Consider the following 13287-nt stretch of genomic DNA (forward strand, 5'->3'; position numbering starts at 1 on the left):
AGTGTTTCAGAAGTCAATCTGCCCACTTTTTGACTGGTCAAAACTGACCAATATATGACTCAACATGAACTCCTTTAAAGCAATTCCAGTCCCAGTCCCAGTCTGTCTTAGGTCGAAAAAATCATATTTTTCACCCAAAATTTTCAGCCTCGGCTCAGCCTCAAAAATTCAGCTCCAACCCCAACATCTCTTGAGGCCGAAAATTTGTTCATGTAGGAAACGCGTGTGTGGACTTTTTGTTGGTGTGCGAAAAATGTGTGTGATTTTGTGTGTATACAAAACACGTGTTTGAACTATTTTCGAAATAATATTTTTTTTTTTCAAAGTTGAAAAATTATTCGGAGGCCGACATTTTTGTGGGATGTATTTTAATTGGTAATGTGTAGAGTTCAAAAAGAATATTTAAACTAATTGAAATTTGTTAAAAAAAAAAAAAACAAAAAAAAAAAAAGAGAAAATCTAGCCGTTGGATGAGATGAAGCCCAACATGACCGTTTGGCCTCAGTCGAACCCTCCTTGGAGTTGCTCTTATGAAACAAGACAACCACTTAATCCTACCAAGCAGGGGCGGAACTATGTGGAACTGCCCGGCTTGGTCTCGAGATATTAAATTCAGACTATGAATGCATGGATATCTAATTCTAGCTCTAGTGGTAGAGTATGAGGACTTCCAACCCTAAGACCAGGGTTTAAATCATACTTCCAACAATATATTGATTTAATTTTCATTTTGTTTCAAATTATTAAGTGATCAATTGCTATAATTTCAACAAAAAAACAAAAAGTGATCAATTGCTATAGAAAATCTTGTCTTTGTTTGGGTACATTGTTTTGGGGAAAGCAAAAATGTTTACGGGGAAGATGGTGCAAACTCAAACCAAACACTTCCTCCCCCTCAAGTCGCCGGAATAAAGTTAGCCGACCGGAATTTCTCTCTCCTCCTCTATCTCTTTCTCTCTTCTTCCCATCTCCCTTCTTTTCTTCTCTTTTTTTTTGTTGTAGTTCCGCCGAAGGGGTTTCCCTTCGTCTGGTTTCCAAACGAAGGTGAGCTACCTTCGTCTAGAAACCAGACGAAGGTGTCTAAATCTTCCAAATCCATACGAGTTTCCGGCGAAGGAAGATTCCCTTCGCGGAATTTTCGTGAGAGGGAGAGAGCGTAAGAGAGAAGAAAAGAGAGAGAAGAAAGAAGAAAGAAGAGAGAACTAGTTGAGGTCGCCGAAATCCGGTGGAGGTCGCCGACATTAATGGTGGAATTTGGTGGAGGTCGCCGAAATTTTAGTTAAGGTGAGGGGAGAAGAAGAAAGAATAAAAAATTGAAAGGGTGATGTTTGGAAGAAACAAAAATAATTTGTTTCCACCTAAAATTTATTGTTCTGGAAACTTAGCTTATTTTCCCGGAACACTTGCCTTTTTTCTACTTCAAGTGTCATTGGGTATTTCAACAACAAAAAAAAAAGTGTCATTGAGTAATCATAATATTTTCAAAAAAAAAAAAAAGAGTAATCATAATAGGAAGACCTTATGGTTTTTCAACCTTTCAAGTGATCAAATTATTAAGTGATCAATTGCTATGGTTTTCAACCTTTCAAGTGATCAATTGCATTGGATTCTGGTTTCGCCCCTGCAACCAAGTACCCTGTATCCCTGTAACCTTTCAAGTCGAGGTACACAATGTTACCGGCATCACAGACTCTCCTGGGTTGGGTACTACTATAGACACCTCTCGTCCTTTATATCAGAATCACATCAGCATGCATTATAAATGCACCAGTTCTCATGGAATTACAAAATCACAATATAAGGGCGTGCACCACAAAGTCACAACTAAGGGGGGGTAGTGAAGCAAGACTTTCGCGGACTCTTGAGAGTCCGCGAAAGTCTGAGGCATTCAAATCCAGACATTTGAGAGTCCACGAAAGTCTGAGGCATTCAAATTCAGACATTTGAGAGTCCACGAAAGTCTGAGGCATTCAAATCCAGACATTTGAGAGTCTATGAAAGTCCGAGGCATTCGATTGTAGACAAAATATGTCCCAGACTTTGGTGGACTTCATAGTTTGATGAATTTGTGAAGGATTTGGGACAAATTTGGAAGCCAAAATGTCTTTCAAAAAACAAGAGACATTTGAAGTCCATCATGTGATCAAACAACAATAATAATATTAAAATAATAAATGTCTACCAAATGTCCATCAATGTCCACAAATATTCACAGATGTTTACGAAAGTCGAAAAATATATTTTTGAAATGTTAGTATAAATATATTATTTCATGTAATTAAAAAATAATAATAATATTAAAATAATAAATATCTACCAAATGTCCATCAATGTCCACAAATATTCACAGATGTTTACGAAAGTCGAAAAATATATTTTTGAAATGTTAGTATTAATATATTATTTCATGTGATTAAATATTAATAATATTAAAATAATAAATGTCTACCAAATGTCCATCAATGTCCACAAATATTCACAGATGTCTACAAAAGTCGAAAAATATATTTTTGATTAGCACAAATATAATATGCATTACACATTTTGTCAATGGACTCAAGATCTTAAAATGTCCCCAGGACATTTTGTCTATGGATCAAATGTCTTGAAATATCTATAAAGACATTTTGTCTACAAACTCTCAATGTCTTGAAAATGTCTATGAACACATGTTGTCTATAATAACTCATCTGAAATGTCTTGAAATGTCTGCGGGACATTTTGTCTATGAAAGTCTGTGAAAGTACCGCTCCACTACCCCCCCCCCCTAAACATCTGCTACAGGCACCACATTACTCGATCCTTTTTGTCACTTCTGAATACACCCCAACCACCTATGCTGAACTAAAATCATCTACCTTGGTTCAGAATTGGGATTCGTCGGTATAAAAGTTTCATGAAGACTCAGATCTTCAATCCTTAATAGATGAAGATTCCTCTCAATAATCAAAGATGTTCAAATCAGGTTACATTGTTCAAGGTAAAGTGTGTATTTTACCCGCCACAATGAATACGGTAGCAATTGAATATCTCGTCGAGTTGTACAAGTCATATCTCTTCCTATTATTGATTATCCCAAAACATACAAGGGCGGTTGGAGTAATACTGTGGGTGACGTTGAGATAACACAAACTCGACACATTTATTTTTCTATTGTTTCTATTTACCAAAAAAAGTACAAACGATGCTCAGGCTATGGCCTTGGTTGGAAGCATAAATGGGTTGAGGGATCGCGGTGCAGCATCTAACTTCCCACCCAACCGGAAAGAACGAAGGGCTTCCTTGAAAGAAGCACGAACCTACTTTCTTTTCTGACGAAGTCAACCAAGCTCTTCCATAAGGGAGGGAGGTTGAATAAAGGGAGGCTCGATCCTTGATTTCTTGCCTCTATTTACATCTTACAACTCTTTTTTCGAATCTATAGGCGTTCTAACGAGTTGGGTAGGGCACTGGAGGCTCAAAAGATTAGGTCAAGTGGATTGATCCGTTTAGTCTCCGCCGAACGTACTCCCAACGTACTATGGACCTATGGCATCACACCGCGAAGAGGCACCTGAGAGACACCCTTCTGAATGGTGTACGGAATGGAAGCTGTCCTGCCAGTTGAGATAGGAAATCCATGCTTAAGGGTCAAATACTTCGCCCCCGTTGCCAACGAGGGGCTTTACCAATTTACCATATCCAGAACAATGCAGAGGAGAAATATACTAAATGTAGATATTGATGTTAACTGACACTCCCAATTAAAAACGTGGATGATCAGAGAAATCAAATTTATCAATTAAAGTCCCTAAATACGATAGATGTGCCAGTGGATTTTTTTTTTTTTGACGCGGGATAATATATTAACCGAGTGCTTAGGAAGCACGAAAAAAGAACTACAAAAGCAACGGAGGATGGGAGACTTTACATATAGAAACTATAGTCTTCCAAGAATTTAACAAAAAACTCACAGATAAATTCTCAAAGAACCTAGTCGGCAAGCCCCAGTTGAAAATGGTGGCCTTGATCGACATAATAACTCTATCAGTGGAGTTAGCAACATCACGGAAAAGACGATTATTCCTCTCTAACCATATACACCACCAAATGGCAAAGGGAGTAATCTGCTGAAGGAATCCTTTCATCGTATCTGACTTCTCAAACTTCTAAAACCTGAAGAAAGTATCCAGAGTGGATGACATTGGAGACGGACAATTGATCACCGGGAGGAAGTATCTCCATATGGTTTCAGTAAAGCTGCAGGAGATGAGCAAGTGAGAGGCATTTTCTTCAGCCGATCTGCATAACAGGCACATGTTTGGGTATTGAAACCCCTCCTTTGAAGCATGTCCATAGTGGGGGCTGAATTCAGGATACAAGCTCATAAAAGGAAGGAGACCTTAGTGGGTACCTTTTCCATCCAAACTTTCTTCACCGGAAATTGGGCTGGACTATGATTTTGATCTGAAGCAATGTCATACAAAGATTTTACACTAAAAATTCCATCCTGGAGGATAGATGTGCCAGTGGATTAATGTGAAGGAATATCTGAGAAGAAATATCAATTAAATTAAATTTTAGTCAATTTAATTTATGAAAGGTTGGAATGTCCATGAGTACCTATTTTTAGACAAACACATTTGCTTACAAACCTTTGACAAACAAAGACATATTATTACCTATAATTAAGAGTTAAAACATTATTACAACCTTAAAATTTTCCTTTTTAACAAAACAAACTAACTAACAGAAAAGACTAAAAGTCAACCAAAAACAGGTAAAAATCAATGATTGGTAAATTTCTAGTAATGAAGTAGTTATCACCACACATAATTAATGGCTAATTATATACCCATACTTAAGAAACTTGTTATGTAATTACCAGAGAGAGATAGAAAAAAAAAAGAGGGAGAGAGAGAGAGAAGCCTAAGCTACCATGTCTGTCTTGGTAGCCAGGCTCAATCATTTTCGCCTTCTCGATAAAATACTTACCCTTTAAGAAAAAGGGTACGTATCAAAATTACATCACGCGGGCATATTGGTAGATTTTAATCGTATTCTATTGAACTGAAAGAAGAAAAAGAAGAAGAAGAAGAGGGGGAAGACATAGTAATATCGAGATGGATTTTATGACGGGAGGTTTCACGATTACGCCACAAGATGCTTTAGCATATGGAGATAATGGACAAAGAGACGATCTAGCAGCTGGCTGTTTTCCAACAAAGCTATTGAATCCAAATGGATTATGGGAAGATGCTAATGCTCTCAAATACTCATTAACACTCTTATTTATGCAGATTATCATTATTGTTACTCTCTATCACCTCCTTGTCTACCTCTTCAAACTAATCCACCAACCCAGGATTGTCCCTCAAATATTGGTACTCTTTTTTAAAACATTATACTAACTTTAAGATTTTAAGAATTATTCATGATGTTCTTTTTGTCGTGTAGCCATCATATCTGAAAATCAATCTGTTCTAAACATTTTATGAATAATTTATTTTAATATATTTTGGTAATTTTTTTTATTATTGTTAAATTTGTGGGTGAAAACTCTGATTATGACGTTTTAAAAAATAATTACAGTTTTTAAAGTTTTAAATTTTTGTTGATTTCCAGGTTAATTTGCTAGAACATTATCATAAAAAGAATAGTCTTTAGGTCATCTCCGTGTGAAGTACTCCATAAAAAGTACTACTCAATCACAATTAGACATAAGTTAAGGCTTTATACATAAGAAAAGTATATCGTCCAAAGATCTTATGCCCGGCGTAGTCCAAGTATTGATCCGGATGTTCTTTTGTGTCAAGTCACCACCACCCGGCATCCTTGAGATATGCAAAAAGACATGGAGTAAATTGACCGGCTAGCCACATAGTGTTCATGCAATAGTCTAACATCACTTAGGAAAGCGTGCGGAGCGCAAGCTAAATGTCTATTCACACCACATAGTGTCATGTGTTTGAAAAGTGGATACAATATCGATAACTGTTAAGACTTTGGACAATGTAGTTCAGGCCCGAGTCAAACACTTGTGGTTCGAAAACAATAGAACTATTGCTACACATATAATATATAATATTTTGAAATGAAACATTGAATTCTTATGTCTTGTTTTGGTTTGATTATTGTGAGTTGCAGAGTGGTCTATTACTATGCAGCAGTGTTATGGGAAGGTGGGAACACTTCAAGTTATTTCAACTGCGTACACTGACAGTTCTTGAATCAACAGGAATGATAGGTCTAATGTATCACTTCTTTGCCTTGGGTGTTAGTATGGAGTTTAATGCCATTAAAGGCACTGGAAAGAAGGCCATTTTACTTGTTCTATATAATCTTTTAGTATCTGGTTTTATTGCTTTAATGGTATATAAAAATGTCAAACCATTTAAGGGACAAACTACAAATATGTTTGGAGAGCATGTTACAAGGACAATAAGACCAAGAATAGGAAGCGTTCTTATGGGCATTGCGGCATCTATTTCGGGCTTTCCAGGCCTTAGTCGAATACTTATACAACTTAAACTTTTCAATACTGATATTGGTAAAATAGCAATGTCTTGTTCGATTGTTGAGACAGCTTTGGCTTGGTTGATTCTTCCTATAGTTATTCTTTCTTCTAGAAAAGGAGATTTTAGTTCGTATGATACGAGTAGATTGACTGCCTTTGAGAAAACGCCACTAGTCTGGGTGATTGCTCTCAACATAGTATTCTTTGTTTTGTGTTATTTCGTCGTTCGACCGATTATTAGGTATGTCGTTAGTCGAACGCCTGATGGAGAAAGCTTTAGTGACGTTGTTATCACGGTATTATTAACCATTATATTGTTTTTCGGTGTTATTACGGACTTTATTTGCACTCACGTGTTGTTTGGGCCTTTTGTTCTTGGGCTTATTATATCGCGAGGCCCGCTTGGTTCGACATTGATAGGGAAGGTTGAGCAATTTGGGAATGGATTAATGCTTCCTATTTATTTTGCAACAACAGGAATAAGGGCACATTTTGAGGTTTTTTGTGGTAGTTTAAAATTCATGTGCCGTAGTGATAGTACTCTTGAAGTTGACTTAATGGAGTATAAGAGCTTCTTATATGTGTTTATATTGGCTTCCCTTGCTAGGGTAGTTGTTGGTTTTGTTGCTTCTCAACTACATTACCACATGACTTACCTTGAGGGCTTTATCCTTGTTATGGTTCTTAGCATCAAAGGTCTTCTTCATATTATTATCATCAATGCTGGATTTGACCAGGAGGTACTCTCTCTCTCACTCTATCCATAATCCATCCCTTATACTATAGCATGCATTCACTATTTGGGTACCCACTAGATATGGTCATAAAGGATATGTTTTGGTTTATATTGACGTTTGCCCGCGACTTTGGGCCATCTAAAATATTTACCCCTAAATCTTAATCTTAACTCTTAAGTCTCACCATCACCACAATTTTCGACCGCTACCCACCACCTCTGATCACCACTAGCACCCGAATCATTATATGAAGAGCATAATGATATAGTATTTTATTTGATTGATTCATATACTTGGGTAAAATGCAGGTTCTAAATGATTGGACATTCACATTTATGATGGTAGTAATACCATTGAGTGGTGCCATTATAACTCCAATAATTCAAGCAATCTATAAACCACAGAGACATTTCATTGTATATAAAAGAAGGAAGATCCAACTATCTAAAGGAGATCCTGAACTAAGAGTACTTCCATGCATTCACAACCCTAGAAGTGTCCCTGCCATTCTCAACCTCCTTGGAGCTTGTCAATCTAACAAGAAGTATCCTTTAAGCATCTACCCTCTCCACCTTGTCGAACACGCCAGTCACAAGTCTTTTTCCACAGTCGATGCTCGTTCAAATAGTGAAGCAGTCCAAAGTCAACCTCATACCGAACATATAATTAACGCGTTTGAAAACTACGAACGAGCTTGCGAGGGTAGTGTGACTGTTGAAACACTAATTGCCTTCTCACCATATCCAAGTATGCACGAAGAAATATGTGATGTTGCAGAAGATAAAGGCATTTCTTTTATCATTCTCCCTTATCATAAACAACAAACACTTGATGGTAGTATGGAAGAAATAGCCCCACTCTTTAGAGAAATCAATGATAATGTACTAAACAATGCTCCTTGTTCAGTTGGCGTTCTTGTTGATCGTGGCCTAGGTGGGATAACAGGTTTTGGTACTAGTACAAATTCCAATCACTATCAAGTAAGTTCACACCAAGTTGCTGTTCTTTTTTTCGGTGGACCAGACGATCGAGAAGCATTAGCGTTAGGTTGGAAGCTTAGTGAACGACAAAATATTAACCTAACAGTCTTACGTTTTTTACCCACCGACGACGCGCTAAAACTCCAAGAAACTATGTCAAATGATGACATGGGAGCTTTAAAACTTATTATAGACAATGAAAGAGAAAGACAACGAGACGATAATTACATACATGATTTTAGAACAAAAACTTCGAATAAAGCATCGGTTAAGTATACTGAAAGGTTAGTTAATGATGGGGAAGAAACAGTTCAGATTATTAAGATGTTTGATAACAATAGCTATGATTTGTTTATAGTAGGGAGAGGAAGAGGCATGGTGAATCCATTAACCTCTGGTCTGATAGATTGGAGTGAGTGTCCTGAACTTGGAGCTATTGGAGATTTGTTAGCTTCAGGTGATTTCCGAACGACGACTTCAGTGTTGATAATGCAACAATATGTTGGTGCTGGAGCTGGTGGTGGCAGTGGCACTGATACACCTAATAGTAGTCAATACTGTGAGTTATATGATAACTTTCATCATGTTAATCAAGTTTCATCATCCCCACATGGTAACCCTAGTGCAGTATTGTCTCAAAGAAGAGTCACAAAATTTAGTACACAATGGCATTGATTCTTGTACTAATGGAATTTCATATATTGAAACTTCAAAACCTAACACCCAATATGTATATGTAAGTTTTAATTTTGATTGTATTGTTAATTGTAGGTGCTTTTCTTTTGTTAGTGGTTATATAAGGTATAGAAATATGACATAGAGTATCATTAATGGTTTGTGAATAAAGCAAATAATATCTACCTAGGGATAGATATCGGTGTCGATCTATGTAGATAATAATTCTTGGTTTAAAAGCATGACTTTATAATTATATATATTTTGTTTATACTGGGCGGTCGTACAATGCTATACTGATGTGGTTGTCAGTTTCGAAAAATATAAATGCGGGGGTCGTGGGGGTTGTTTGAAAAAGAATGTGGGTATAACTCTCCATTATTGTGGAGAGATCAAAAATTCCAAAACAAGTATAAAGAACAAATTCATTCATGGCTCCATTCAGAGGCCTGTCCTTTGAAACCTAGGGCCAAATTTAATGAGAAACAGACTGAGTCACTGAGGTACAGTGTGAAAATAATATGCAAGTGCCTGTCCAAATCACATAATCAAGATCCTATGTGAACTCAAATTGGGTAGAAAAAGAATGTGTATATGAATGAGTTCACACTAGTAGTAGTAATTGGGTGACTCTCTGATAATCTTTTAATTGGTGCACCAAATAAAAATCATAATTCAAGAAGTCACTCTAGCCCTAAATGCATTTTTCGAGAGATATGACTAGGACCGATCTCAACCGATAATTGCAATCTTCTTTTCATATTAACAAAACATTTAAGTTTACAACCGACAATTAACCTTAATTTTAAAGAAAGAAAGAATAGCATTCTGAAATGCTTTTGAGTTTGAAGAGATAAACTTTTTGTAGGAAAATGATGAAAAAGATAAGAATCCAAAAAGAGTCCTTTGAAGTGGTGAAAGCCATGGAGTTAAGTGTTAGGTGATCTGTATATTTTGTTCTATTCCGAGTGGGCGGTGCTTTTCTTCTCCTCCACCCAATCCATCCACCATCCCCACCACCACCATCCCCACATGGGATAAGGTGCAACTTCTTTTTATATTGGAAATTAATGAAATCATAGAGACATGAAGCTAATCTATCCTGAATTGTACCACTTTTTATTTTCAACCATAAAGGTAAAGTCAAGTTACCTAAACGAATAAGCGAAGCTGGTTAAGAAAACTATATCAGTAAATAACGCAGTAAAAAACACGTGCACTTTATCAGGAAACAATCAACTCATACATAGAGTAAACTTTACCAACTAACTCACGATTTCATATACAAGAAACCATCATTGAATTGTGTAATATAAACAAAAAATTATTTATACAACTTACGACAAATATACAACAAGATTCTTTTTCAGTGGACATGGGCTTCCAAGTCATTTACATTTAAACTTATTGGAAATAAATATAACTACTTAATTGGAATTTGTTGTAAGCTTGTTGTATCAATAGAACCACTCTTATAGTGCTAGTGAATGTAAATATTAAGGGTTAAGTCGTATTTATTACACAACTTTACACCAATAATAATGTCATCTTATTCCCTCTATATATTTATTCTCTGCCTTTAGTAAGAAATACTCTTAACTCTTCCAAGATTAGAGAAAGAGAGAGATTGAAATGGGTAATCATCATCCTATTTGGTTAGTGGGTTTCATCCTACTTTTAGCCTTGATGAATTATACAGAGGGTCAGATGGTTCCTGCTGTTTTTGTATTTGGTGACTCTCTAGCAGATGTTGGCAACAATAATCACCTCAGATTTTCTCTTGTCAGGGCAGATTTCCCTCATAATGGCATAGACTTTCCTGGTGGAAAAGCAACTGGAAGGTTTAGTAATGGCAAGAATTCTGCTGATTTCATGGGTATTTAACCATATTAATCATCAACTCACTTTTACTGTTTTACCATATCAATGGGTTTTAATCAAAATTCAATTGATTTTTTTTGCATTTCTACTTCTAATCTGTATACTTATTTGAAGTGTTTATCTTGTTTAATGGGTGCAAGCTGAGAAGTTAGGATTACCAACTTCACCACCATATCTCTCACTAACATCTGCATCCAACAAAAGCAACGCCTTCTCCGGTGGTGTCAGCTTCGCTTCTGGTGGTGCCGGAATTTTAGATACCAATAGTAGTAGATTTTCGGTAAGTCTTAACTTGAGTTCGTGAGCATCTAACTCCAAATCTTACTAGTTATTATGAAACTTATTTTTATCAATGTGGGACTATTCTCAGGCATCCCCTTACATGTGGGGTTTTCTATATTTTGTCACACATTTTTTTGTTGCCTAACGCGGATCAAATGTGACCTCTGGTACCATATGTAGCTATCAAAATCAAAACGAATTAGTTAGGAATATCGAGAACACCTAGCTAGATAATTTATTATCTGGTCACTTCATTTCTATTTGTCAATGTGGGACTATTCTCACACGATGCTCTATCAACAGAGCTATCCTCGATTTGATCCATAGGGCTGATCATTCAACTCTTTTTGTAGATACAACAAAAGGTGGCTTCTCTCAACCAGCAAATAGATTACTACTCAACTGTATATGGGCAGCTAGTTCAACAATTAGGAAACAGTGGTGTACAAAATTATCTATCAAAATCACTCTTTGCCATTGTGATTGGTAGCAATGACATACTTGGTTACTTCAAATCTGGGTCTAAACTTCCTGAACAAAACACTCCAAGACAGTTCATTGATTTGCTTATTCTCACACTAAAAGGCCAGTTGAAGGTACAAATCTCTCTATTTAATGTATATATGATGAAGAAGATTCCGAAAAATGATCTTCGGTTATATTGAACATTTATTGATCTTATTTCTGCAGAAAATATACAACTTGGGTGCCCGAAAGTTCGTCGTGATCGGCGCTGGGGCTATTGGATGTTGTCCTTCTCAGAGAAGCCAAAATAAGACAGGAGGTTGTTATGAGGAAACAAATTATTGGTCTTTTCAGTACAATGAGGGGCTTAAGTCATTATTTCAGGCTATGAGATCAGAAGTTAAAGACATAAACTATTCCTTCTTAGACACTTACAGTCTTTTGCTTGACTTCATTCAAGAACCAGCTCATTATGGTATGTCTAACATAGTTATCTCTCTCGCGCTCACATACACACACACACACACTTAGGAAGACCTTATTGACTTAGGTTATGAATGTAACACTTCGTGTCTTACATATTGGCTAGGTCTTTCGAGTGATCAGTTTGTTGCGATTATTGGTTGTGTGCAGACCTAGGTAGGCCCATTCCACCGAAACGTACCATTTAGTCTACCACTAATGGGCTTGTGTAATGCCTTAATCCACGGTGATAAAGTTGGTAATGAGACGGGTGTTCAATAACTATCTTTCTAGGAGAGAATAAGTAAGAACCAACTTAATAATATCTATCAAATTTCTTCGGATTAGCGACTAGTTCTAGGCCCGCCAACAGGCCCATGTGGTACTAAGGTGGGCTCAAATTGATCTCTCTCATGTTTGTTGTGATTAAATGTTTGCAGGATTTAATGAGGTAAAAGCTGCTTGTTGTGGTCTAGGGAATCTTAATGCCAGGATTCCTTGCATACCCATTGCCAAATACTGTAGCAACAGGAATGATCATGTCTTCTGGGACCTCTACCATCCAACTGAGGCTGCTGCTAAAATTTTTGCTGAGACAATTTTTGAAGGTTCACAACAATATGTTTACCCTATCAATGTGCGGCAATTAGTTGCTATATAATGGCCAAAGACTGCCGAAACAAGGAAAAAAATACTATCAATAATATAAATGGAAAGAGAATTTGCCGCACCGACTGATCACAACGAGAAAATATATGGAAGAAGAGTTGCACGAATTTTTGCTTTTTTGGATATATATTCTTCTACTAGCGGGCGTTATGGCCCGTTGGGCCTAAGTCTGCTTGAAAATTGAAAGTTGTAAACCTCGGAAAGAAAAATCAAAGACCAACTTAGATGTTCTATCAAAGATGATAGTTGTAAAGAAAAGAACTACTTATAAGCTTTTAAATCTTCACAATTTGACTAACTTTAATGGCATTAGTGGTCTGCCAATTTATAGATTCAGATTATTGCAAGAGAAGTTTTAAAGGCGCCCCCTTTCCGCATACAAATTTTGCTATTTGGGGAAATTTTGGACGTCAACCCATGGTATTGTGCTCAAACCCTCATGAATATGGCTGATTGGGATATGAGGAAGAAAATGTACAAGCACATTGAGCTTATCTTCAGTTAAAACGGGCTTACGAGGGTAAAGTTGTCTGGGGGAGAACTTCTATAAGCACTCCCTTGTTGCTGTTGGTCCTACCTACAACCCAAATTTGTGGAGTGATTATGTGGAAACCAGACGCCTTTAAGTGGGGGTTATTTG

The 13287-nt window shown here is 36.7% G+C and overlaps 2 protein-coding genes across 3 annotated transcripts; both read left to right on the top strand.

Annotated features, from left to right (window-relative positions):
• Nucleotides 1-4842: 4842 nt before the first annotated feature.
• On the top strand, nt 4843-9083 carry LOC147552249 (cation/H(+) antiporter 15-like). The gene is made up of 3 exons (XM_086667184.1): nt 4843-5363; nt 6127-7236; nt 7542-9083. The coding sequence occupies exons 1-3, from the start codon at nt 5103-5105 to the stop codon at nt 8886-8888; spliced, it is 2718 nt and encodes a 905-aa protein (XP_086523310.1). The 5' UTR covers nt 4843-5102; the 3' UTR covers nt 8889-9083.
• Nucleotides 9084-10226: 1143 nt separating this feature from the next.
• On the top strand, nt 10227-12933 carry LOC147552250 (GDSL esterase/lipase At5g55050-like). 2 transcript variants are annotated; one of them, XR_015237194.1, is made up of 6 exons: nt 10288-10764; nt 10910-11049; nt 11405-11647; nt 11742-11991; nt 12150-12282; nt 12419-12933. XR_015237194.1 is itself a non-coding variant. In XM_086667185.1 (5 exons), the coding sequence occupies exons 1-5, from the start codon at nt 10521-10523 to the stop codon at nt 12637-12639; spliced, it is 1098 nt and encodes a 365-aa protein (XP_086523311.1). In that variant the 5' UTR covers nt 10227-10520; the 3' UTR covers nt 12640-12933. The 2 variants fall into 2 exon arrangements, 1 of the variants encoding a protein (XP_086523311.1); XM_086667185.1 differs by lacking the exon at nt 12150-12282 and having other exon boundaries at nt 10227-10764.
• The last annotated feature ends 354 nt before the right edge of the window (nt 12934-13287 follow it).

The sequence above is a fragment of the Eschscholzia californica genome, unplaced genomic scaffold (assembly GCF_041429995.1).
Source record: "Eschscholzia californica isolate CP2 unplaced genomic scaffold, dmEscCali1.0.p SCAF_3, whole genome shotgun sequence".
In the NCBI taxonomy this organism is placed as follows: domain Eukaryota; kingdom Viridiplantae; phylum Streptophyta; class Magnoliopsida; order Ranunculales; family Papaveraceae; genus Eschscholzia; species Eschscholzia californica.